This window comes from Mustelus asterias, chromosome 7 (assembly GCF_964213995.1).
Source record: "Mustelus asterias chromosome 7, sMusAst1.hap1.1, whole genome shotgun sequence".
NCBI classification, from domain to species: domain Eukaryota; kingdom Metazoa; phylum Chordata; class Chondrichthyes; order Carcharhiniformes; family Triakidae; genus Mustelus; species Mustelus asterias.
In genome coordinates this window covers 7,589,680-7,617,036 of record NC_135807.1, presented here as the reverse complement: position 1 = coordinate 7,617,036, position 27,357 = coordinate 7,589,680, and the positions used below count along the sequence as shown (strand labels likewise).

The following is a 27,357-nucleotide window of genomic DNA, read 5'->3' as shown; positions in this document are numbered from 1 at the left end:
ACTTTTAGCACCTTCTCGGCCTTCTGTATCCTCATTTACATTCCCTTTGTCCCATTCCACCCCCCGCCCTCATAATATTCTCTGCTGATTCTCTTTGCTCTTAGCTCTGATGAAGGGTCATCTAGACTCGAAACTTTGGCTCTATTCACTCCTCATAGATACTGTCAGACCTTGAGATTTTCCAGCCTTTTCTGTTTTTTGTTTCTGTAATTATCTAATCCTGGAGTGTATACTTCATGCTATGTTCCTGGATGATCCGGGTTAAGTTTGGGCGATGGGATACAAGCAAAGTCAAGAAAATGCTCATTTGATCAAGCTGGCCAGAGATGGGTGGGGCCTTGTTCACAGTGGTGGGTTAGCTGGTGAGTGGGATCAGGCACTGCTGGTGATATAGGCATTGAGATAATGGTTACTATTGAGAGTAAAGTTTTGGCTCCCTGGTACAAACCATTGGTGCTCACGTTGATGAACTGCAGGATATCCAAAATAAAATGGAGGCAGCGTTGGGAAGAATCCTGTCCATCAAGTGGGCAGTTTCCTTGGTGGAGACTCACCTTCAGTCCTTGGAAATCCTGTTGCATGGTGTGTCAGACATCCTGGTTAATTTGGGGAGATGGGGCTGGAGAAGGAGTGTCTGTGCGCCCGATCTCGAGGGGAGCTGAGGATAAATTCTCGGCTGAATTTGAGAACTGGCTGCCATGCTTTCATAATCTCAATTTGCAGACTGGGCGTTCCCAGTTTGAAGAGGCATACTGTATCTGGTCTTCGAGATCTGGAGTCTGTTATGTACACCAATTACTGGTGTTCGTTGAAGGGCTGGAGGCAGCCAGACGTGATGGGACATTGCCACCTACCAGGCATAGGTCTCTCTCTCTCCCGGGGCTTCTGAGTGATGACACAACAGAGGTGTGGAGACCTCGGTGAAACTATGGATGGATCCTTGGTGTTGCTCGACGATCCTGTGAAGGCTTTGGCCTTTTCAAGCTCTGTGGATGGTTATATTATTTTGCAGTTTATCGTTAATCCTGAACGATTCCTCTTGTGATTATAACACTGATTTTGTGATGTTGCCTTTTATCCTGACAAGGGTATTTTGATATATGAGCACTGAGGCGCATGTTGCTTGTTATCCTGTTCTTTATAAGCCAGGAATATCCATTTATTTATAATGGAATTCTTCTGCTGGTATGCTCTGAGGGTGGAATGAGGGAGACCTGGTTTCAAGTGTGTTACCATTTACATTCAATCTTAGTCTTTCTGTGTACTGGGGAGGAGGGTGGCTAAGGGGATTTGCCCACCCTGCTTCGGGCCCTATGAAAGCTTGGACATTCTGGGCTTGTTTCCACTGTAGTTTTGGAGAGTAAGGGCTGACCAGATTGAAGTGTATAAGATCCTGAATGGTATTGATAAAGTGGATGTGGAAAGGATGTTTCTTCTTGTGAGTGAGTCCAGAACTTGGTCACTGTTTTTAAAATTGGGGGTCACCTTGTTCGGGACAGAGGTGAGGAGAATTTTTTTCTGTCCGAGAGGATTGTACAATTTGGAACTCTCTGCTTCAGAAGGCAGTGGAGGTGGGGGTCATTGAATAGTTTTAAGGCAGAGGTAGATAGATTCTTTTGATTTGATTTATTATTGTCAAATGTATTAACATAGTGAAAAGTATTGTTTCTTGCATGCTATACAGACAAAGCATACTGTTCATAGAGAAGAAAATGAGTGTGCAGAATGTAGTGTTACAGTCATAGCTGGGTGTAGAGAAAGATCAACTTAATGCAAGGTAAGTCCATTCAAAAGTCTGACAGCAGGGAAGAAGCTGTTTTTGAGTCGGTTGGTACGTGATCTCAGACTTTTGTATCTTTTTCCCAACGGAAGAAGGTGGAAGAGCGAATGTCCGGGTTGGATGGGGTCCTTAATTATGCTGGCTGCTTTGCCGAGGCAGCAGGAAGTGTAGACAGAGTCAATGGATGGGAGGCTGGTTTGCGTGATGAATTGGGCTACATTCACGACCTTTTGTAGTTCCTTGCGGTCTTGGGCAGAGCAGGAGCAATACCAAGCTGTGATACAACCAGAAAGAGTGCTTTCTATGGTGCATGTGTAAAAGTTGGTGAGAGTCGTAGCTGACATGCCAAATTTCCTTCGTCTTCTGAGAAAGTAGAGGCGTTGGTGGGCTTTCTTAACTATAGTGTCGGCATGGGGGGACCAGGACAGGTTGTTGGTGAACTGGACATGTAAAAACTTGAAGCTCTCTTTCTACTTCATCTCCATTGATGTAGACGGGCATGTTCTCCTTTACGCTTCCTGAAGTTGATGCCAATCTCCTTCATTTTGTTGACATTGAGGGAGAGATTATTGTTGCCGCACCAGATTCTCTCTTATTTCTTGTTGTGCAAGGGAATGGGAATGTGGAACTCGAAACGTAATCAGATCTCGAATGATCTTATTGAATGCCAGAGCAGGCTTGCGGGACTGAATGGCCTACTACATTTTTGTATGTTCTTCAAGTGGGAGTACTGATGGCTTCACTGATACTTTGGCCTCAAAACCTGAGCCATTAAAGCAAGACTGTATGGGCTAGAAAATCATCTGTGACATAAAATGGGTGATGTCAAATTGGCTGCCCATTACATTGAACTAATTATCAGACACTCCATTTACGGAGGCAGTGTGGTAATGATATTATCACTGGACTGGTAATCCAGAGAGTTGCAAGGTATTTCTCTGGGACCCCAACATCAAATCCCACCACTGCAGATGGTAAAACTAGAACCATTATTGATTGTGGTTTTTAAAAAAAACCCATCTGGTCCACTAATCTTTTAAGGAAGGAAATCTGCGATCCTTACACTATCTGGCCGACATGAGACTTCAGATCCACAGTAAAGTGACTGGTTCTTGAATGCCCTCAGGGGTGGGCAATAAATGCTGGCCCAGCCAGTGACGTCTGCATCCCATGAACAAATTAAAAAATCCATTTTGTGCCTCCACCCAAGCTGAACATGTAATGAGTCAAAGTCCCATGAGACAATTCAGAGTAGAACAGGAAGCTCTCCTACGACATAATTTTCACTTGCCTTGAAGTCTGCCATAGACACATTTTTATTGAGCAGGGGTATCATGGGATATGGGCCTAGGGCAGGTACATGGAGTTAGGCCACAAATCAGCCATGATATTGAATGGTGAAACGGGCTCTAGAGGCTGAATGGCCTACTCCTGTTCCTAATCGCTTGGGCCCTAAAATCTTGGCACCGAACAAAAGTTATAAAGCTAAGCAAATGATGGACTACACAGTAATACAAGAGGAATAAATGACTTTGTATTTATTGAAGAGAATTGTGCTACAAGCACTTGTATGGTATTTTAAAATACATACAGAAATTGGCTGGGTTTTCCAAATGAATTTGGTGCAATCTTTGATTCTGCATAAGGCCAAAGAAATCCCTATTGTTTTGTGCAAAAACACAATACTGCAGATAAAAATAAAAACCGAAAATGCTACATATACTCGGCCGGTCGGGCAAGATCAGAACTATTTTGGAAGGTTATCGACCAGAAAGACTAACTCTGTTTCGCTCTCCACAGATGTTGCCTGTATCTATTGTGTTGGGTTTACTTTCTCTCCATCTGCTGTTATCGTTTCCTTTGTGGTTGGAGGTTTATATTTGCATGACGCAGTGATGTTGGAGCTAGCAAAAATAACTTAATTCTTTGCACATTTACTTGAAAATGGTGCCAGCTAGGCTGGTCCAGTTAAAATGAGGATCAGGGACCGTTCTGAACATCGGTCTTTGTGATGGTTAATCCTCAGGAGTGAATGTATGTGTATGTGTGTGTTACAGTACAAAAATTGTTTTCAGTGATTTAATTGCATGTTGGTGCCAAATATGAGGCGATTTGTTTAACCATGCCATCTGTTTTTCCTTACAGCAAATACCTACCTCTTCATGATGCAAGCACAGGGCAAAATGCTGAGGGACAATGTGCGAACTATAGGCATTCTGATTCGAGATCACTACACCAAAAGGAATAGCACTCTTAATGGGACAGGTGGGCCACTTTCATTATCGTAACCCCGTTTTTAAAACCACATTTGTTCATGCAGTTTCTCATGCAGCTTTCGCCAGAATGAGACACCAGCAAAATAAACTTTGACATTCATTGAGAGGCCCCAAATAACTTGCATGGTGTAATATATGCACTTTGAAATCTGGGCCCTTTGCCAATTATATGCTAAGGAGAGCCTTCAGTGCACAAGTACTTTAAGACACCAGACATGGGAGTGTTGCAAAGCAGCTGTCTCTAGGATCTCTCACTGAGTTTTGATTGTTTGCGGGTCAGTATGTAGCAGCTTGGACATTTGTGGAATGGTGAGGTTTTGAAACCACCGCTAACATGACTGTATCCCAGGAGTCGAGCAGTTTCTCTGCCACTATGGATGCTAGTAAACAGCTCCCCGTCCTACTGGATAGATTTACAATGCAGGCAGTAACCATTTGGAAAATAAGGATACTTGGAAAAGATACCAAAGGCAGCTGATGGCAGTCTCAAAGATATTTGGAGCTTGCTGGTTTCATTGCAATAATCCACACTTGTTGTTCCTGAGGCAGCTTTACTTAATTTAAAAAAAAACTTCCCACCAGTGAATGAGATCTAAAGAGAATCAGATGAAGAGTTACACTTGAAATGTTAACTTATCTTTTTGGATGCCAAGCAGCATTTTCTGTTGTTGCTTCGGAACATTCAATTAGCTAGCACTCCATCTGGTGGGCATGCGCCACCTTGCACTCCATTTTTTCAGTCAGCCAGACATTTGAGCTGCATGGAAACCCGTTACAAACTAAGCCATTGAGAAGAATAGCACACACCAATGAAGTTTTGCTCTGCCTGGTGTGGAGTGAGCACTCGTGGAGACAATAGCATGGTGGCAATATTACTGGGCTAGTAATCCAGAGGTCCGCACTAATGGTCTGAAGACACGAGTTTGAATCCCACCACAGCAGCTGAGGAAAATTAAGATTCAGTTCAGTCAATAAATCTGGGATAAAATCATTGATAATGGTCGTCACAACAGTAAAAACCCGCCTGGTTCACTACCTTTCTTCAGGAAAGGAAATCTGCCCTTCTTGCCAACCTGGTCTGTGACTCCAGACCAACAGCAATGTGCTTGGCTCTTAACACTCCCTGAAATGATGCAGGAAGCCACACAGTTGCAGGCAGCTCACCACCATCTGCTCAAGGGAAATTAGGGATGTGCAATAAATGCTGACCTTGCCAGCGATGCTTGGATCCCAAGAACAACCTATTTTTCCCAAGTCTAGAGACCTTGGGAACTCGATGGCAAATGTTGAGGCTTCCGAGCTGCAAGATGTGCACATGTCTGTTACTGGGTTTTAACCAGTGGAGACGACCATGCAGCTTACCCAGTATTAAAAATCCCACTGCTTGCCCAGCCAGAATTATAATCTATTATGGCATTAGCTTGCTAATTTTTAGAACCACAGGAATTTTGAACGCATTACCCACTCTTTTTTTCTGGAGCAATCCATAATTTGATTTGAGTTATTATTGTCACATGTACTAACATACAGTGAAAAGTATTGTTTCTTGCGCGCTATATAGACAAAACCTACTGTTCTTAGAGAAGGAAATGAGAGTGCAGAATGTAGTGTTACAGTCATAATGAATCCTGCAGCCAACTCTGTCACTAACTCCTGAATGTATTTCTCTTTCAACCGTTCATCTTTTTTTCCCCTTAAGAGATTCAATGATTTGTGCCTCAACTATTGCAACATTTAACAACTCTACATATGGGATTTCTTTACTCAACCTTTTCAATTGCAGTGTTCAGATTCATTCCCCTTATTGGCCGTTCCCTTTTGCCCTATCAGAAATCTTCAGAATGATTTTCTTAAAAATCCAGTTGAAATAGTCCAGGGCTATTTGAAGCCTAAGTGGGGAAGAACTTCAGCACTTTGATTCTGATCTCCCCTCATGATCTCTCTAATGAACCAGGCCGGCTGGTTCATCAACATTGCCTTGAAAAACTATGGACTTGCAATGCTCTGACACTGGATTGCCATAGAAACATGACTAGGTTTGAATCTTCCACTATTAATCGCAAACCAAACCCACCCCTTAAATCTTCACTTGACCCTCAGGGAGCATGGTCGTGAAAAACGTTATTCCAAATCCACAGCAGAATTGTGTGAACCGTGGCACTTCCATGTTATATTAATTATTCATGTTTTATTTGCAAGAACAAATAGTTCAATCTTTTACCACTCTTTAAAATTATTTTTGTCCTTTTAATTATGGACAAAGTTGCAATGTCATAAGCTATATAAAGAGTTTAACAGATATCTCAGATCAAAGAACAAAGAAAATGACAGCACAGGAACAGGTCCTTTGGCCTTCCAAGCCTGCACCGACCATGCTGCCCAACTTAACTAAAACCCCCTACCCTTCCGGGGACCATATCCCTCTATTCTCATCCTATTCATTGATCCACTGGAGCAAGCTGAGAGGGGTGATTGAAAAGCAGCAGTGCTGGTAAGAGATTAATTGGATTAATTGAATTGTTTATTTATTTAATTAGTCAGCTAGTGTGTGTATTTTTTTGGCCTTTACTTTAACAGCAGTTTTTCAAGTTTAAAGTGAAAACTAGAATTGGGCAGCAAAGGAGTCTGGGAAGGGTTTTTATTTTAACTTTAAAAGTCAGTTACCTGGGAGGTTCCCCCTCATTGATCCACTGGAGCAAGCTGAGAGGGGTGATTGAAAAGCAGCAGTGCTGGTAAGAGATTAATTGGATTAATTGAATTGTTTATTTATTTAATTAGTCAGCTAGTGTGTGTATTTTTTTGGCCTTTACTTTAACAGCAGTTTTTCAAGTTTAAAGTGAAAACTAGAAGTGGGCAGCAAAGGAGTCTGGGAAGGGTTTTTATTTTAACTTTAAAAGTCAGTTACCTGGGAGGTTCCCCCTCAGTAGTAGTTTTTTTTTCTCTCGGGCCCCTAGCCCTATAAATTGGTGCAGAGGAGATACCCGATCCTCTACACTGGTAGAGGATCCCACCCTTCCATCCTCCTCTAACCTAATTATAAGTGTGGGGAAGTTTTTTGTTTTCTTTTTTTCTTGCTGGTAATGGCTTCAGGGATGGCAGTTCAGGCAGTATGCTGCATCTCCTGTGGGATGTATGTGGTGAGGAAATCCAGTAGTGTTTCAGGAGATTTTAGTTGTAAGAAGTGCATTAGATTGCAGCTTCTGGAGGAGCGTGTAAAGGAGCTGGAGGGGGAGGTAGAGGAACTCCGCATAATTCGGGAGGCGGAGGTGGAAGTTGATAGGAGTTATAGAGAAATAGTAACTCCTAGAAATGAGGCTTGGGTCAATGCCAGGAGGAGGGGTAAGAAGCAATCGGGAAGACAATCCCCTGGGGCGGTTCCCCTCCATAATAGGTTTTCGGTGCTGGAGGCTACAGTTGAGGAGGAATCAACTGAGCATAGAGAGCAGATCTCTGGGGGTGAGCCGAGTGAGAAAGCTCAGGTGGTTAGGGGCTGTAAAAGACTGGGCCTTGTGATTGGGGACTCCACAATTAAGGGGACAGATAGGAGGGTCGGAACTAAAGGTAGGGACTCAGGGTTGGTGTGTTGCCTACCAGGGGCTGGGGTCCGGGATGTGTCTGACAGGGTATTCAGGACTCTTAGGGGGGAGGGAGATAAACCACAAGTTATTGTACATGTGGGGACACACGACATAGGGAGGATAGGGGAAGGGGATATTAGGCAGGGATTTATGGAGTTGGGGTGGAAACTAAAGGCCAAGACTGACAGAGTGGTTATCTCTGGACTCTTGCCTGTACCACGGGATAGTTTAGAGAGGAATAGGGAGAGGGAAGGTTTGAATTCATGGCTGAGGGGATGGTGCAGGAGGGAGGGGTTCAGGTACTTAAGCAATTGGGGCTCGTACTGGGGAAGGTGTGACCTCTATGAGAAGGATGGTCTACACCTTAATCAGAAGGGGACCAATATCCTGGGGGGTAAATTTGCTAAGGCCATGCAGGGAGGTTTAAACTGATTCGGGGGGGGGGAGGGATCCTGAGTAGTGGGGCTGAAAGTGAGGGATGCATGGATGGGGACTGCAATGCACGGCATTGCAGAGGTGGGGTGGAGCAGGGTTTGAAATGTGTATACTTCAATGCCAGGAGTATTCGCAATAAAGTGGGTGAACTTGCAGCGTGGATCAGTACCTGGGACTTCGATGTTGTGGCTATTTCAGAGACATGGATAGAGCAGGGGCAGGAATGGATGCTGCAGGTCCCGGGGTTCAAATGTTTTAGTCGAAGTAGGGAAGGAGGTAGAAGAGGGGGAGGGGTAGCATTATTGGTCAGAGATTGTATCACAGTGTCAGAGAGGAGGTTTGATGAGGACTTATCTGTTGAGGTAGTATGGGCGGAGATTAGAAATAGGAGAGGAGAGGTCACCCTGTTGGGAGTCTTTTATAGACCTCCTAAAAGTTCTAGAGAGGTTGAGGAAAGGATTGCGGAGTCAATTCTGGTTAGGAGTGAAAGTAATAGGGCAATTGTTATGGGGGATTTTAACTTGACTAATATTGACTGGAATTGTTATAGCTCTAGCTCGTTAGAGGGGTCAGTTTTTGTTCAAAGCGTGCAGGAAGGTTTTTTGACTCAGTATGTAGACAGGCCAACTAGAGGTGAGGCTATATTGGATCTGGTGCTGGGAAATGAGCCAGACCAGGTGCTAGACTTGGAAGTTGGTGTGCATTTTGGTGATAGTGACCACAATTCGGTTACGTTCACCTTAGTGATGGAAAGGGATAGGCATGAACCTCGGGCCAGTGGTTTTAGCTGGGGGAAGGGTAATTATGAGGCTATTAGGAGAGAATTAGGAAACATAGGTTGGACTAGGAGATTACAGGGACTGGGAACGTCCGACATGTGGAGTTTTTTCAAGGAGCAGCTACTGCGAGTCTGTGATAGGTATGTCCCTGTCAGGCAAGGAGGAATTGGTAGGGCTAGGGAACCGTGGTGCACCAAAAAAGTTTCTTTGTTGGTTAAAAAGAAAAAGGAGGCTTATGTTCGGATGAGACGTGAGCACTCGGGTAGTGCACTAGAAAGCTTTAGATTGGCTAAGAGGGAGTTGAAGAGCGAGCTTAGAAGGGCTAAAAGGGGACATGAGAAGACTTTGGCGGATAGGGTTAAAGAGAATCCTAAGGCGTTCTATAGGTATGTCAAGAACAGAAGGTTGGTTAGGGCAAGTTTAGGGCCAGTTATAGATGGCAGAGGGAAGTTATGTGTGGAACCGGAGGAGATTGGTGAAGCATTGAACCAATATTTCTCTTCGGTGTTCACGCAAGGGGACATGAATATAGCTGAGGAGGACACTGGGTTGCAAGGGAGTAGAATAGACAGTATTACAGTTGATAAGGAGGATGTGCAGGATATTCTGGAGGGTCTGAAAATAGATAAATCCCCTGGTCCGGATGGGATTTATCCAAGGATTCTCTGGGAGGCAAGAGAAGTGATTGCAGAGCCTCTGGCTCTGATCTTCAGGTCGTCGTTGGCCTCTGGTATAGTACCAGAAGATTGGAGGTTAGCGAATGTTGTCCCATTGTTTAAGAAGGGGAACAGAGACTTCCCCGGGAATTATAGACCGGTGAGTCTCACTTCTGTTGTCGGCAAGATGTTGGAAAAAATTATAAGGGATAGGATTTATAGTTATTTGGAGAGTAATGAATTGATAGGTGATAGTCAGCATGGTTTTGTGGCAGGTAGGTCGTGCCTTACTAACCTTATTGAGTTTTTTGAGAAAGTGACCAAGGAGGTGGATGGGGGCAAGGCAGTGGACGTGGTATATATGGATTTTAGTAAGGCGTTTGATAAGGTTCACCATGGTAGGCTTCTGCAGAAAATGCAGATGTATGGGATTGGGGGTGATCTAGGAAATTGGATCAGGAATTGGCTAGCGGATAGGAAACAGAGGGTGGTGGTTGATAGTAAATATTCATCATGGAGTGCGGTTACAAGTGGTGTACCTCAGGGATCTGTTTTGGGGCCACTGCTGTTTGTAATATTTATTAATGATCTGGATGAGGGTATAGTTGGGTGGATTAGCAAATTTGCTGATGACACCAAAGTCGGTGGTGTGGTAGACAGTGAGGAAGGGTGTCGTAGTTTGCAGGAAGACTTAGACAGGTTGCAAAGTTGGGCCGAGAGGTGGCGGATGGAGTTTAATGCGGAGAAGTGTGAGGTAATTCACTTTGGTAGGAATAACAGATGTGTTGAGTATAGGGCTAACGGGAGGACTTTGAATAGTGTGGAGGAGCAGAGGGATCTAGGTGTATGTGTGCATAGATCCCTGAAAGTTGGGAATCAAGTAGATAAGGTTGTTAAGAAGGCATATGGTGTCTTGGCGTTTATTGGTAGGGGGATTGAATTTAGGAGTCGTAGCGTTATGTTGCAACTGTACACAACTCTGGTGCGGCCGCACTTGGAGTACTGTGTGCAGTTCTGGTCCCCACATTACAGGAAGGATGTGGAGGCTTTGGAGAGGGTGCAGAGGAGGTTTACCAGGATGTTGCCTGGTATGGTGGGGAGATCCTATGAGGAGAGGCTGAGGGATTTGGGATTGTTTTCGCTGGAAAGGCGGCGGCTAAGAGGGGATCTTATTGAAACATATAAGATGATTAGAGGTTTAGATAGGGTGGATAGTGATAGCCTTTTTCCTCTGATGGAGAAATCCAGCACGAGGGGGCATGGCTTTAAATTGAGGGGGGGTAGTTATAGAACCGATGTCAGGGGTAGGTTCTTTACCCAGAGGGTGGTGAGGGATTGGAATGCCCTGCCAGCATCAGTAGTAAATGCGCCTAGTTTGGGGGCGTTTAAGAGATCCGTAGATAGGTTCATGGACGAAAAGAAATTGGTTTAGGTTGGAGGGTCACAGTTTTTTTTTTAACTGGTCGGTGCAACATCGTGGGCCGAAGGGCCTGTTCTGCGCTGTAATGTTCTATGTTCTATGTTCTATTCATGTATTTGTCAAGACTCCCCTTAAAAGTCACTACCATATCCGCTTCCACTACCTCCCCCAGCAGCGAGTTCCAGGCACCCACCACTCTCTGTATGAAAAAAAAATCTGCCTCGTACATCTCCTTAAACCTGTGCCCCTTAGTAATTGACTCTTCCACCCTGGGAAAAAGCTTCTGACTATCCACTCTGTCCATGCCTTTCATACTCTTGTAGACTTCTATCAGGTCGCCCCTCAACCTCCGTCGTTCCAGTGAGAACAAACCAAGTTTCTCCAACCTCTCCTCATAGCTAATGCCCCCCATACCAGGCAACATCCTGGTGAATCTTTTCTGTACCCTCTCCAAAGCCTCCACATCCTTCTGGTAGTGTGACGACCAGAATTGAACACTATATTCTAAGTGCGGCCTAACCAAGGTTCCATAAAGCTGCAACATGACTTGCCAATTTTTAAACTCAATGGCCCGGCCGATGAAGGCAAGCATGCCGTATGCCTTCGTGACTACCTTCTCCACCTGCATTGCCACTTTCAGTGACCTGTGTACCTGTACACCTCGATCCCTTTGCCTCTCAATACTCTTCTGCCATTTACTGTATATTTCCGATCTGTATTATATCTTCCAAAATGTATTACCTCACATTTGTCTGGATTAAACTCCATCTGCCATCTCTCCGCCCAAGTCTCCAACTGATCGATATCTTGCTGTATCCTCTGATGGTCCTCCTCACTATCCGCAAATCCACCAACCTTTGTGTCGTCCGCAAACTTACTCATCAAACCAGTTACATTTTCCTCCGATATATATGCATGTATGTGATATACAGACAGATCCATTACTCGGGACAGGCAAAATATATATTTTGACCATTGTCATCAGATTTCTTCAGCCACTATTTTCCCCTCACAATTCACAACTCAGCTAATGTTCTGGGGACCCGGGTTCGAATCCCGCCATGGCAGATTGTGGAATATGAATTCAACAAAAATAATCTGGAATTAAGAATCTACTGATGACCATGAAACCATTGTCGATTGTCGGAAAAACCCATCTGGTTCACTAATGTCCTTTAGGGAAGGAAATCGGCCGTCCTTACCTGGTCTGGCCTACATGTGACTCCAGAGCCACAGCAATGTGGTTGACTCTCCACTGCCCTCCAAGGGCAACTAGGGATGGGCAATAAATGCTGGCCAGCCAGTGATGCCCCTGTCCCACGAATGAATTTAAAAAAAAACCACAATATTTTCTGTCTTCCTGTTCAACTGAGTCCCTTCAATCCATTCTCTCTGCCGATAACAGATTGTGGGCTGTGAACAGTCGGGATTTCTTTCTCTATCTATTGAATTATCCCGTCAGCACGTTATTAGATGTGGAGCTGTGGATAGCAGACAGTTTATTGAGCACCGGCTATGAACAGTTCTTTTCCTCACTTCAGTATCTCTGTCGTGTTTAAGCGTAACTTCACTTAGGGAAGAGAAAAGAATTTGCAGAAGGTTCATCCTGATGGACTGTTAGGGGGGAAAATAAAATACTGAAAAATAATATAAACCAGGAAATGCTGGATAAACTCAGGTCTGGTAGCATCACTGGAGAGAGAAACGGTTAACGTTTCAACTTCATTTGACTCTTCAACAGAACTGAAAAATAATAGTTTATTTAAATCCCTTCTGATGGATGAAGATGTTTTAAAGTGTCTGTAACATCAAATGAAAGGTTCACAGTGACATGAAAGTAATAAAAGTACTTCATAAGGTATTAACCGAACATCATGTGCAGCTACCCATTCTTCTTTGAATAGAGTAACGGGATTTTTTCCAACAGCCAGAAAGGGCTTCAGTTTAATATCCCAACAACAGGACTTGCCGGTAATCCGCACACCCTTCTTATTAGACCAAAGTATCAGCTCTTGTGTTCTGGATTGGGGCTCGGTGGCACAATGTTGCCTCACGGTGCCAGGGCCTGGGTTCGATTCCGATCTTTGGTGACTGTCTGTGTGGAGTTTACACGTTCTCTGCGTGGGTTTCCTCCCACAGTCCAAAGATGTGTAGGTTAGGTGGATTAGCCATGCTAAATTGCCCTTTGGTGTCTGAAGATGTGTAGGTCAGGGAGATTAGCCATGGTAAATGCGTGGGGTTATGGGAACAGGGTGAGGGGGCGGGCCTGAGTAAATTTCCCTTCCAAAGGGTCAGTGCAGACTTGATGGGCTGAATGGCCTCCTTCTGAACTATAGGGATTCAAGGAATTTAATGGTTAACCCTGTAAATTGCTGATTCAAGTGGAAATGCTACCAGTGAGCTAGTTTAGTGAAGGGGTTAGACTGATATCCCCAAAATCGATCAGATGGAAGAGTACTTCAAAAGACAATTTACCCTTCCATCTAAATGTTATCATAGAATCCCTCCAGTGCCGAAGGAGATCATTTGGCCCACCAAGTCTGCACTGACCAGGATTCCACCCAGACTGTCTCCCCATAACACCACGTATTTGCCCTGCAAGTCCCCTGACACTGAGGGACAATTTAGCATGGCTAATCAACCTAACCCGCACATCTTTTGGCATGTGGGAGGAAACCGGAACTCCCAGAGGAAACCCAATCAGACACTGGGAGAACATGCAAACTCCACACCCACAGTGACCAGAGGCTGGAATTGAACCCGGAGCCCTGGCGCTGTGAGGCAGCAGTGCTAACCACTATGCTGCCCGTAGATTCCTAATTCCAGATTAAGGAATTTGATCAGATAAAAGAGTACTTCAAAAGACAATTTGCCCGTCCAGCTAAATGTTTTCATCTTTCTATGCCCTCAGCAACATTAGGAGTTAAATTTATGAAGTATCTGTCATTGTTAGTTTCTTTTCACTACGTCCTTGGCAAAAGAACAAACATTCGTGCAAGGGAGAATTGTCACTTTCTGGCTATAAAGATATTAAAATGCATAGTCCTAAGCAAGGAACAGTGTCGTGGCAGCAAATTAAATGTAGGACAGAGGGCTTTCTATTAAGGAAATAAAACAATGAGTGTGAAGGTCAGCAAGTGCCTGTTTATTTTTGTCAAATTAAATTTGTAATCTATCCGTACCATGTATAATAGTGAACAAGTTGCTGAATAGACGTGCTGTGCTTCAATCAGTTGTGTTATCGTTGCGTTGCATTAATTGACCATGCCTCATTATCATTTTCTCCTCTAGATTACCTTGAAGGGTATAATTCAAGTGAATACCTTAGTCAGAGTGGAACGTACCTTCCTGAAGATTTCACATATTCTCCCGGCCTGCCTTGTCCAGAAAAACTACCTTCTATGAGTAAGTGGTATAAGTTAAAAAGGGAGAACGCATATAATTTTTACTGAGTTCTCAATGAATGTGTGAGCTGTCCATTGGTCTTTAGGGGTACCATCTGTATTTTTGCCGTACACTTATTCATTTTTGCACTTTAACAACAATCAAACATTGAATACAAGCAGGTTGAGCTGATAGAATATGTTGTTAGAATTCAGACTTTCCCAACACTTCAAATAGCTTTGTAATCATGTAGTGCCCTTAATGATTTAATACATCTCTGGACATTTCACAGGAACATTTGCACTATGTGATATCAGGAGAATTTGGGGGAAATTACCAAGTGTTTGGTCAAAGAGGTATGATTATTATACGTAGATTATTTCTACAAAATTATGAGAGGCATCGACAGGGTGGATAGTTGGAGGTTTTTTCCCAGGATGGAAGGGTCGACTACAAGAGGGCACAGGTTTAAGGTGAGAGGTGGTAACTTTGGGGGAGTCATGCGGGGAAACTGAGGGTGGTGAGTGCCTGGAATGCACTTCCAGTGGAGGTGGTGGAAGAATGCACATTAGCAACATTCATAGAGGAGGCAAACAGAGGGCTAGAAACCGCTTATTGACAGGCATGGTGGGCCAAAGGGCTTGTTCCTGTGCTGTATTATTCTTTGTTCTTATTTTAAGAAGCATCTTGAAGCAAGAGAGAGATGTAAAGGTTTAAGGAAGGAATTTGAGGTTGGGGCCTTGGCAGGGGATAGGGCGAGGGAGTGGAATGATTACAACTCGGGAACAAGAGGCCAGAATTGGGGAATGTCAGTGATTTTGATAGTTGTAGGGCTGAAGAAGATAGGATGATAGAGGGGTGAGGCCATGGGGAAGTTGAAAACAAGGGCGAGAATTTAAAACTTTCTCCAAATCCGAAGAACAGGGGTAGGACAGGTGAAAATTGTAGAGGTACAACCTGCATATGAGGATATTGAAATCCCTGCACTGGGACATGGGAATGGAGCTTGGTATAAGGTAGGGAACTGGCAACATATTTTTGGATAAATTGCATCTTGGAGTGCAACTCTTAATCAGTTTGCCGCCTTTCATCTGCCAGATATGGAAAGTTTTGACTATTAATTCCTTTGCTCTGATGTGCACAATCCTTCTGTGCTAAGGAAACACTCCTCATTCCCTGTTCTGATTTTTTTGTTACCTAGAGGGGTTTATTGATGTTAACATGAGTGAAATCGACATGGAAGAAATCCACCGCTTATTTTCACAAGATTTAGAAATCCAATATGGAGGCCACTGGAAGCCAAAGGACTGTAAACCTCGCTGGAAGGTGAGGGTATCAGATTGTGAATTAAAACAATAGATCTTTATTTTACTTTGTATTTTTTGTAAATCATATACAAAAAAACTACTCGTCTTATGGCTCTGCATCAATTAATTGCTACAGAAGCTCGTGAGAGCACCTTTCACCCCTGTCCTCATGCATTGCAATGCAGTTGTGATTACAAATCCATGCAAAGAGGGAGGATTTCCTTGGTATCTTGCATTAAACTTGGGTCTTTTTTCATCTATGTTTAGCTTCTCATTGTTGAACCATCGAGAGGTAGCTTTAACCAATAACACTGAGAAATTGTAGCACACAGATTTTCCTAATAGGATGCTGTATTGACGGTCTTTTTTTTTGTCTTCACCTTTTGATTTGTAATGTTTTTAAATTGGGTCAGAATTGACCAACCAAATTTCTATCAAATTGTTTGGGTCAGTGTGTCAGCTGGCATTTTGCAGCTTAAAGGAAAAAATGTCTTCAGCAGAAGTGACAATTATTGGAGAAAATTTGATTTATTATTGCCACATGCACCACATACAGTGAAAAGTATTGTTTCTTGCACACTATACAGACAAAAACATATCGTTCATAGAGTACATAAGGGAGAAGGAAAGGAGAGGGTGCAGCACATAGTGTTACAGTCGTAGCTAGGGTGCAGAGAAAGATCAGCTTAATATATGGTATGTCCATTCAAAAGTCTGATGGCAGCAGGGAAGAAGATGCTCTTGAGTCGGTTGGTACGTGACCTCAGACTTTTGTATCTTTTTTCCCCAATAGAAGAAGGTGGAAGAGAGAATGTCCGGGGTGTGTTGGGAACTTGATTATGCTGGCTGCTTTGCCGAGGCAGCGGGCAGTGTAGACAGAATCAATGGATGGGAGGCTGGTTTGCGTGCTGGACTGGGCTACGTTCACAACACTTTGTAGTTTCTTGCGGTCTGGGACAGAGCAGGAGCCGTACCAAGCTGTGGTACAACCAGAGAGAATGCTTTCTATGGTGCATCTGTTAAAATTGGTGAGAGTCGGAGTGGACATGCCGAATAGGTGTGTAAGGTTTTTAAGACACTAGATGAGCCCAAAGATTTGATGTGTTCCATATTTCACTGTCTTAGAGTTGCAGGACACTTCTGGTTGGTCCAATGGCCGTAGCATTTGTGGATAATATTCATTTGAACACAAGATAAAGTTAAGATGATTGTATTTTACAGGTGGCAATTCTTATTCCATTCCGCAATCGACACGAGCACCTCCCAATTTTATTTCGGCATTTGATTCCAATGCTTCAACGACAACATGTGCAGTTTGGATTCTATGTTATTGAGCAGGTAAAAAAACCCTTTTATGTTGAAAGTCATAGAAACAAACTGGACCTCAGGTAGCTTCTTTGTATAAAAGATTAAAATTATACCCCAGCTTTTCATTTTTCTATCTGGGTGACATAAAGGTCTGGAGTTAACCTGATGCTGGGGTTTATACCCTGACCCACTGTATTCCAGAATTGTTAATTGACCTGAAGCAGAACTTGTGGTCCCTCAGGCAACAGGAAGTCCCTCCTTGGAGAGCTGCTGACCAGTTGGAGACCAGCAGCTCCACTGAGAGCGATGGCCACGGCTGGCACTACAGTGAGGCTTGCAGGAAGGAAAGCTGCGCTAGAGGTGGGATTTTGACGCAAGCCTGGGGATTTTGCAGGGACCAGGTTGGCAGTTCTTAAGGCAGGTGAGGGAGGCTGGAGTGGGGGGGCTGGTCACACAAGAGCCTCAGTAAAATTTTGGCAGCATGGGTGGGTGTATGGCTCCCTCTAAGTGACCCTGCCTTCAAACCCACCAGTCGTGGAAGTGTTGGATGTAATATTTATAACTAAATGAGGGTAAGGTAACAAAGTTGTTCTGTTATGGATTAGTATGGAGGCTGAGGGGGGACCTGATAGATGTCAACAAAATGATGAGAGGCATAAACAGGGTGGATAGTCAGAGGCTTTTTCCCCAGGGTGGAAGTGTCAATTACAAGGGCGCACAGGTTCAAACTGAGAGGGGAAAGTTTAAGGGAGATGTGTGAGGGAAGTTTTTCACGCGGAGAGTGGCGGGTGCCTGGAACGCGCTGCCAGAGGAGGTGGTGGAAGCAGGCACATTAGCAACATTGAAGAGGCATCTGGATGGGTACATGAATTGGGATACTGTCCAAGTGAGGGCAGAAGGTTTGTATTTTAGTTTAGTTAGGGCATCATGATCGACACAGGCTTGAAGGGCAAAAGGTCTGTTCCTGTGCTATACTTTTTTCTACAATCCAGAGGCCTGAACTACTGATCAGGAGATAGGAGCTCAAAGCTCAGCATGGCAGCCAGAGGATTTAAATTCAGTTACTTAAATTGGATTAAAAAGCTAGTCTCCTCATTGGTGACGATGAAACTACTAGATTAGCATAACAAGTCACTCCATTGCATCAAACACTGCTTCTGCAGTCGTTCTGAGTCAGAATGACCCTTCATTTTAGAATATTGTTAGAGACTTGGGAGTGCATCAGCTGATTGCTGTCTCATTGTGGAATTATACATAAACTTGGGAAGGGAGAAGATATGGGATGTAAATATTTTAAAATGGCAACAGCATTTTCTGAAGTCTGGATCACTTGAATAGTGCAGACATTATCACTAGATGACGGTACGTAAATAAATAATAGATGTATTTGGGAAGTTTCCACATTGCTTGGTATTTGATAGATGCTAGTGTTGTGGCTTTACTGGAACAGCTTGGCCGGGGAAGCAGCTAGTTCTGGAGCACCAGCCTTCATTATTACTGAAGGATATTGTCAGAGACCATAGCCTTTCTGCTCCCTGTTGAGAATTCCCACTTTTGCACCATCGTGCCGGAGGTCCCCTGGAATCTTGTATACACTCACTCAACTTGTGTGCGATCTTAAGAGGTAATGATGATGTCACTGGACTAGTAAATCAGAGGCCCAGGCAAATGTTTTGGGACCATGAGTTCAAATCCCACCACAGCAGCTGGTGGAATTTAAATTCAATTAATGAATCTGGAAACTAGTTGGGGAAACGGATAGTGATGAACATTCAGAGAATACAGCAGGATATAGATAGGCTGGAACATCGGGCGGAGAAATGGCAGATGAAATTTAATCCAGATAAATGTGAAGTGATGCATTTCAGTAGGTCTAATGTAAGGAGGAGCTATACAATAAATGGCAGAACCATCAGGAGTATAGACACACAAAGGGACCTGGGTGTACAAGTCCACAGATCCTTAAAGGTGGCAGCACAGGTGGAGAGGGTGGTCAAGAAGGCACATGGCAAGCTTGCCTTCATTGGACGGGGCATAGAATATAAAAGTTGGCATATGATGTTACAGCTGTATAGAACGACGGTTAGGCCACATTTGGAATACTGCGTCCAGTTCTGGTCGCCACACTACCAGAAGGACGTGGAGGCTTTGGAGAGAGTACAGAGGAGATTTACCAGGATGTTGCCTGGTATGGAGGGGCTTAGTTATGAGGAGAGATTGGGTAAACTGGGGTTGTTCTCCCTGGAAAGACGGAGGATGAGGGGGCGACCTAATAGAGGTGTATAAAATTATGAAGGGCATAGATAGGGTGAACAGTTGGAAGCTTTTTCCCAGGTCAGAGGTGACGAACACGAGGGGTCACTGGTTCAAGGTGAGGGGGGGGGCAAGGTTCAACACAGATGTCAGGGGGACGTATTTTACACAGAGGGTGGTGGGGGCCTGGAATGCACTGCCAAGCAAGGTGATTGAGGCGGACACGCTGGGATCGTTTAAGACTTATCTAGATAGCCACATGAACAGACTGGGAATAGAGGGATACAAAAGAATGGTCTAGTGGGCACATGAGCAGCGCAGGCTTGGAGGGCCGAAGGGCCTGTTCCTGTGCTGTAGTGTTCTTTGTTCTAGTCTCAGTAATGGTGATCTTGAAACTATCATTTGATTGTCATAAAAACCCATCTGGTTCAACCAATGTTCTTTAGTGAAAGCAATTTGCTGTCCTTAGCTGGTCTAGCCTACATCTTTAGCCAGAAGAGTGGATGATCCATCTCTGCCTCCTCCTTGTCCCCGGCAGTATGGATGTCAGTTCTCAGCCAATTTGATTCTCTCCCCATGATATCAAGAAATGACTGCAGGCACTAGGTACAACCAAGACTATGGGCCCTGACAACACTTCAGCAATAATAAAGACGTGACCAAAACTACTGCGCCCTTAGTCAAGTTGTTCCAGTATAGCTACAACAATGTTGAAAATTGCCAAGGTATGTCCTGTCCACAAAGAACCCAGCCAATTCTGCCCTATCTATCTACTCTTGACTATCAGAAAAGTGATGGAAGGGGTCATTTACAGTGCTATTGGGTGGCACTTACTCAGGAATCCGTTCACTAACACTCAGTTTGGATCCTACCAGGACCACTTGGCTCCTGACCTCACGACATCCTTGCTTTAAACATGGATAAAAGAGCTGAATTCATGAGGTGAGAGTGACTGTGCATGACATCAAAGCTGCATTTGACAGAGTGCGTAGGGCTCCTTGATGAAAGAAAGCAGAGTCAATGGGAATCAGGGTGGTGTGGGGGATAATCTCCACTGGATGGAGTTATGCCTGGCGCAAAAGAAAATTGGTTGTAGTTGGAAGTCCGTCATCTCCGTCCCAGAACATCATTGCAGTAGTGCCACAGGGTAGTGTCCTAGATCCAGCCACCTTCAGCTGCTTCTATTGTGAACTTTCCTCCTTCATGAGGCCAGAAGTGGGGATATTTGCTGATGACTGCACAATGTTTAGGCCATTCACAACTTCTCAGATACTGAAGCAGTTTATGCCCTTGTGCAGCAAGACCTGGGCAACATTAAAGCATGGGCTGATAAGTGGCAAATAATATTAGCGGCACAAGTGCCAAGCAATGGCCATCTCCAACAAGAAAGAATCCAACCATCTCCCTTTGACATTCAACAGTGTTACCATCGCTGAATCCCCCACTATCAACATCCTGGGAGTTACCAGTGACCAGAAACTGAACTGGAGTAGCCATATAAATACTGTGGCTACAAGAGCAGGTCGGAGACTGGGAATTCTGCAGCAAGTAACTCGTCCCCTGATTCCCCAAATCCTGTCCACAAGGCACAAATCAGGAATGTGAGTGAGTACTCCTGATGCCTGAATTAATGCAGTTGTATCAACACCAAACCTCAACAATCCAGGGCAAAGCAGCCCACTTGATTGGCACCCGAACCACCTCCAGCATTTACCCCCTTCTGTACCGGTGCACAGTGGCAGCAGTGTGTACCATCTACAAGATGCATTGCGGAACTCACCAAGGCTCCTTTGACAGCACCTTCCAAACCCGTGACCTCTACTCCCCCAGAAGGACAAGATGCATGGGCAATCACAACATTCTCAAGTTTCTCTACAAGCCACACAGCATCCTGACTTGGAACTATTTTGCTGTTCCTTCACTGTTGCTGGGTCAGAATCCTGGAATGCCCTTCATAACAGCACAGTACCTACACCAAATGGGCTAGTGGTTCAAGAAGGTGGCTCATCACCACCTTCTCAAGGGCAGTTAGGGATGAGCAATAAAAACGCCGGCCTAGCCAGTGATGTCCATGTCCCATGAAACAATAAAAATAAGTGATTCCTGCCCCACAATAATGTGGTTGGCTCTTAAGTGCTCTCAGAAATTGTCTCGCAATTGGGGGTTGCCAGGTCCCAGTTTGAGGTGGGGAAATCTGGTCAGGGACCAATAATGTTTTATTTGAAGTTGGTTAAACTTGAGATTCAAGATGCTGAAGGGAATAAAGCCACATGATTCCACAGGTTTGGAATAAACTTTACATGTTCAGAAAGATAAAACAACTTACAATATCTGGTTTATACACTTAACGTTCAGGACAAGAATGAGGTCCATTTGAGTTAACAGGTGAACTGTCGTCAAACACATCAGGAAATACCAGATGTGACCAAACCTGATTCCATGGATTTTTCAACAACCCACCCAAATATTTATCATATTGTGAGCCAACCAATCTCTCTGATAGTTCAAAGCAAAAGCACAGCAAATTCCCACAAACTGATGTGCTAATGACTAGTTTTTTAATTAATGTTAGCTCTGGATGCTAGGGATAATTCCCCTGCTCTTCAAAATAGTGCCATGGGGCATTTGATGTCCACCTCCGTCTCAGAATAAGGGGGAGGCCATTTAAGACTGAGGTGAGGAAGAATTCCTTCATTCAAAGGGTGATATATCTTTGAAATTCTGTACCCCAGAGGGTGTGTAAGTTGCCTGTCCCATTTCCTACATTATAGCAGTAAAGCACTTTGGAACATCCTATGGTTATGAGCGATGCTATATAAATGCAAGTCTTTTAAACCTTTTTTCCCCACCTTTTCTCACTACAGGCTGGTAACTATCCCTTTAATCGTGCAATGTTATTTAATGTTGGTTTTATGGAAGCTATGAAAGATCTAGATTGGGACTGTCTTGTTTTCCATGATGTTGATCACATCCCGGAAAGTGATCGTAACTACTATGGATGTGGGCAGATGCCACGGCATTTTGCATCCAAGCTGGATAAGTACATGTACCTGTAAGTATCTGCACCACCTATTTTTGTACCTCCTATAGTTTGGACTGCACCATCCATTTTGCACCTCTCTAGTTGGGCATATTCCTCAAGTGCAAAATCTGTAATTGTTTTGGGGGGGTGAAGGAGAAAACGAGAGAGACTGAGTCACCTGACCAGTGCAAGCATTGAAACTGCAAAGTAAACCTTGTTGCAACTGTTCAGTTGTGTTTTTGCTTTATTCGTAAAAGAAAGCGGTAAAATTTAGCTTTTGCCAATCTTATTTCTGTTACCTATTTTGTACGACTTCGGCTAGTCAGATCATAAATGTTTCTCTGTTACCTGAGATTACTTATCAAGAATAGCTTGCTGCTCTTCAGAATAAATGCATAGAGTGACAGAGAAATAACAGCTGAAATTTTACCGCCCCGCCTGCCATGGGAATCGGAGCGGGCGAGGGGCTGACGATGGAAAGGTCCGTTGACCTCGGGTGGGCTTTTACGGTTTTGGGATGAGCGAGGCTGTAAAACCCTGCTCAGTAGCACAGAAGCAGACAGTTCGACTCAATTGGTCTTTGTCAATGTTGACTCTCCATTTGACCCTTCTTTACCTTCGTATAACCCTGGCAGCCTATTCTTCCATTCCTTTCTCCCTAGCTTCCCTTTGAACCAAGTACATTGGTTTATCAATAACTTGGTAAATGCTTTCATCTTCAGCGAACATAAATGAATAGATAGAATCCTTTTCTGTTGCTGCATGGCATTATGTAAATAGAATAATTTTCTTTAGTATTTTGTGTTTAAGCTGAACGCAGCTACTCTGTTTGCTTTCCTTTTAACAAGTTGCTGTTTCTTTGCCCTGTATATTTTATGTTCTGGTTAACGTATTAAATATCTTTCTTAATGCACTGACAAACTTAATGGGGTGAGTTTTCAATTTCTATTTTCTTTGAGTCTTTTTGTTTTAAAATTTCACGCCACGCAGTCCTTGGATGATGACCTTATTTTTTTCTTCTCTTTCGTAGTCTGCCGTACAATGAGTTCTTCGGTGGGGTCAGTGGCCTCACAGTGGAGCAGTTCAGGAAGATCAATGGATTTCCCAATGCTTTCTGGGGATGGGGGGGAGAAGATGATGACCTGTGGCGTAGGTAAGAATCATTCAGATGTATAAATTTAAGGCTGGAGGTGATGACTCAAAGATGGAGTCGGGGCTGAGCCTTTTCTGTTAAATAGTTTGCATTTTGATCCCTTTTAAATCACACATGAAAGCTATTTGAATTGGAGATGGAATATTTTAAATGATATTCAAATGCAACACTCCTAACTTAAGTAGAACACAATAGCTGCAACAGTTACAGGGGAATTATTTACCTTTGTTCGATCTCAAATAATGTGGCTCACTTTGAGAAAATCACAAGATGCAGATGCAGAAGCAGGCCATTCAGCCCGTTGAGTCTGCACTGCCATTCAGTAAGATCACTGGCGGGGATATTTGCAGACATCTTCAACCTCACTTTACACCAATCTAAGTTCCCTATCTGCTTCAAGAGAACGACCACCATCCCTGTACCAAGCAGCGTGCCTCCATGACTGCCATCTGGTGGCTCTGACATCCATCATTATGAATTGAGTTGAAAGGTTAGTCATGGCACGAATCAATTCCGGCCTCCCAGATTGCCTAGATGCACTACAGTTTGCCTACTGCTGCAACTGGTCCACAGCAGACGCCATCTCCCTGGTCCTGTACTCAACCCTGGAACACCTAGATATCAAGGACATCTATGTCAGACTCCTATTTATTGACTACAGCTCAGCCTTCAACACCATTATTCCCATGAAACTTATCTCTAGGGCTCGGCTCCTCCCTCTGCGACTGGATCCTGAACTTCCTAACCCACTGACCGCAATCAGTAAGGATAGGCAACAATACTGGTGCCACACAAGGCTGTGCCCTCAGCCCCTTACTATACTCCTTTACACTTATGACTGTGGCCAAATTCCCCTCCAACTCGATTTTCAAGTTTGCTGATGACACCACCATAGTGGGTCAGATCTCAAACAATGATGAGACAGAGTACAGGAAAGAGATAGAGAATCTGGTGAACTGGTGTGGCAACAATAATCTCTCCCTCAATGTCAACAAAACACAGGAGATAGTCATCGACTTCAGGAAACGTAGTGGAGAATATGCCCCTGTCTACATCAATGGGGACGAAATGGTCGAGAGCTTCGAGTTTTTATGTGTCCAGATCACCAACAACCTGTCCTGGTTCCCCCCCATGCCGACGCTATCGTTAAGAAAGCCCACCAGCGCCTCTACTTTCTCAGAAGACGAAGGAAATTTGGCATGTCTGCTACAAGTTTCTCCAACTTTTACAGATGCACCATAGAAAGCATTCTTTCTGGTTGTATGACAGCTTGGTATGGCTCCTGCTCTGCCCAAGACCCGCAAGAAACTACAAAAGGTCGTCACGCAAACTAGCCTCCCATCCATTGACTCTGTCTAAACTTCCCGTTGCCTCAGAAAAGCCGCCAGCAGAATTAAGGACCCCACGCACCCCAGACATTCTCTCTCCCAGCTGCTTCCGTCGGGGAAAAAGATATAAAAGTACCAACTGACTCAAGAACAGCTTCTTCCCTGCTGTCATCAGACTTTTGAATGGACCTACCTCACATTAAGTTGATCTTTCTCTACACCCCAGCTATGACTAACACTACATTTTGCACTCTCTCATTTCCTTCTCCATGAACGGTATGTTTTGTCTGTATAGCGCGCAAGAAACAATACTTTTCACTATATACATGTGACAAATCAAAAATCATGATCATCTCTATTGGAAATTTTATGAAGTGAGTCTCACGATGCTGGGAGATTTATTTTGTACCAGAGGGGAGTAAGTAGAGTTTTTAAGTTGAGAAAGGTTCTCCTGGTTCTTGACCCTTCTGCCAGTGGGAACATTCTATTCTCTCTGGTTCTCTTTTCCCCCACCTCCAACCCCAAACTATGATTTTGAACACCTATATCAAATCTCTTCAACAACCTTACCTGCTCTAATGAGAGCAACCCCAACTTCTCTGATGTATTCATTTGGCTGAAATCTCTCCAACTCTGGAACCATTCTGGTAAATCTCCTCTGCACCCTGTCTCAGGCCTTCACAGTATGTCAAGAGGATTCAGAGGCAGATGCAATAAGGGCATAACCATAATGGCTTGGAGGGACATTTGTAGCCATAAGGAGAGGCTTTCACTTGTGCGGGTGGATGAGATGAAATTGGTGCATGTAAGCTAGGGTTCCATTAGGGGCAGGTTGTAATTGGGTTTATCCACTGTGGGACTTGGCATGATGTGAGCTCTGCTGTCAAAGAAGCAAGTATTCTAATGAATGATATGGAATGGAGGAGTGGCTGATGATTCACTGCTGGGATGAGAGCAATGTGAAAAAGATCCTGTAGATTGTGGTGTAGAAATGGACCTGCTGTATAAGATGACTCCAGGTTTTTGGTCCCAAAAATCATGTTTTTACATATACTCAGTGTATAAATTTCAGCCAAACATCCTATACTCTTTAAGCTTCTATGCGATTCCCCCCCTCACATTTCTAAACTCCAGTGAATATAATCCTAACCAGCCATGTAAATGCTGTGGCTACAAGAACAGCTCAGAGGCCAGGAATTCTGTGGCGAGTAACTCGCCTCTTAACTCCCCAAAACAAACCTGTCCACCAACTACACGACACAAGTGAGTATTGTAATGGAATGCTCTCTTGTTGCCTGGATGAGTGCGGCTCCAGCAACACTTACGCACAGTGGCAGCAGTGTGTACCATGTACAAGATGCACTGCAGTAACTCACCAAGGCTGTTTTGAAAGCACCATACAAACCTGTGACCTCTATCTTGTAGGACAAGGGCAGCAGATTCATGGGAACACCTGCAAGTTCCCCTTCAAGCTGCATCCTATCCTGACTTGGAGCTATATCACTGCTGCTGGGTCAAAATCCTGGGACACAGTAACCCCACACACCACAGGGACTGCAGCGGTTTAAGAAAATGGTCCACTACCACCTTCTCGAGGGCAAATCGCGATGGGCAATAAATGCTGGTCTAGCCAACAGCATCCACATTCTCCGAAAGAATAAAACAAAACTGCTCGTGGAGAAGGATAATATTACGGAGGCAGAAGTTGTTGGCCTTGGCAGTGGAGAGGATATGGATTTGGATAACAGGAACAAACTACAGAGGAGCAGAGTGAGGTCTTAAAATCACTCAGCAGGGACTTGAGCCCAAAATAATGGAAAAAGTGCTGTTATTGGGCTTAGAGTAACAATAATAGGCAGCACCGAAGCAATGTCACTGGACTGCTAATTGGAAGGCCCCGATTAATGTTCTGGGGACATGAGTTAAAATCCCACCTGATGAAATTTAAATTCTGTTAAATTAAGTAAATGCTAATATTAGTAATGGTGACCTTGAAATCGTTACTGATTGTCATGAATGTCCATTAGGAAAGGAAATCTGCTGTCTTCAGCTGGTCTGGCTGATGTACAAGTCCAGAATCACGGTGATGTGGTTGACTCTTAACTGCCCTCTGAAACTGCTTTGCAAGCCACTCAATTGTGTCAAACTTCTGCAAAGTCCAAAAAAAAGCATGAAACTGGACAGACCCTCCAACATTAACCTAGGTACAGAAATGGCAAGAGCACACCTAGTCCTGCTTACTAGCATCTGGCGGCCTGTGCCAAAATTGGGAGAACTGTCTCTCAAACTGGTCAAGCAACAGCCTGGCATAGTCATACCCATTGAATCATACCTTGCAGCAAACACCCCAGACATCACCATCCCTGGGTATGTCCTGTCCGAACAGCAGGATTGACTTCAGACCCCATAAAATCTCATAACGTGGAAACCTCACTGCAGTAGCTAAGCAAGAGGTATTTTCCATCAATGGGATGCTGCCACCAGTCCTAAAAGACATTCTGTAACTACACAAATGAGCAATGACATGTCTGAATTTCAGCGATGCCAGGTATGTAGGCCCTGTGTCCCAAACATTGGCTGATTGAATCAAGCAGTGTGTTCCTTCAGTTGTCTGTAATAGGCAGAGTAAGACAAACTAGTGCTTGCCAAAAACAAAACATCTACTGTTACTAATCGAT

At 44.1% G+C, this 27,357-nt stretch overlaps 1 protein-coding gene across 4 annotated transcripts in view; it reads left to right on the top strand.

Annotated features, from left to right (window-relative positions):
• b4galt6 (UDP-Gal:betaGlcNAc beta 1,4- galactosyltransferase, polypeptide 6) overlaps window positions 1-27,357 on the top strand; it is an 81,133-nt gene that overhangs the window by 41,215 nt on the left and 12,561 nt on the right. For 3 of the 4 annotated variants that reach the window (XR_013498285.1, XM_078215626.1, XM_078215629.1), the window contains exons 2-7: window positions 3,926-4,045; window positions 14,216-14,329; window positions 15,510-15,634; window positions 16,837-16,953; window positions 22,041-22,228; window positions 23,229-23,351. Coding sequence is in view for 3 of the 4 variants with exons in the window: in XM_078215626.1 (XP_078071752.1) it covers window positions 3,926-4,045; window positions 14,216-14,329; window positions 15,510-15,634; window positions 16,837-16,953; window positions 22,041-22,228; window positions 23,229-23,351 (787 nt within the window). In the remaining variant the exon portion in view is untranslated. Of the gene's footprint in view, window positions 1-828; window positions 996-3,925; window positions 4,046-14,215; window positions 14,330-15,509; window positions 15,635-16,836; window positions 16,954-22,040; window positions 22,229-23,228; window positions 23,352-27,357 lie in introns of those variants that run through there. The other variant, XM_078215627.1, reaches the window with a different exon arrangement.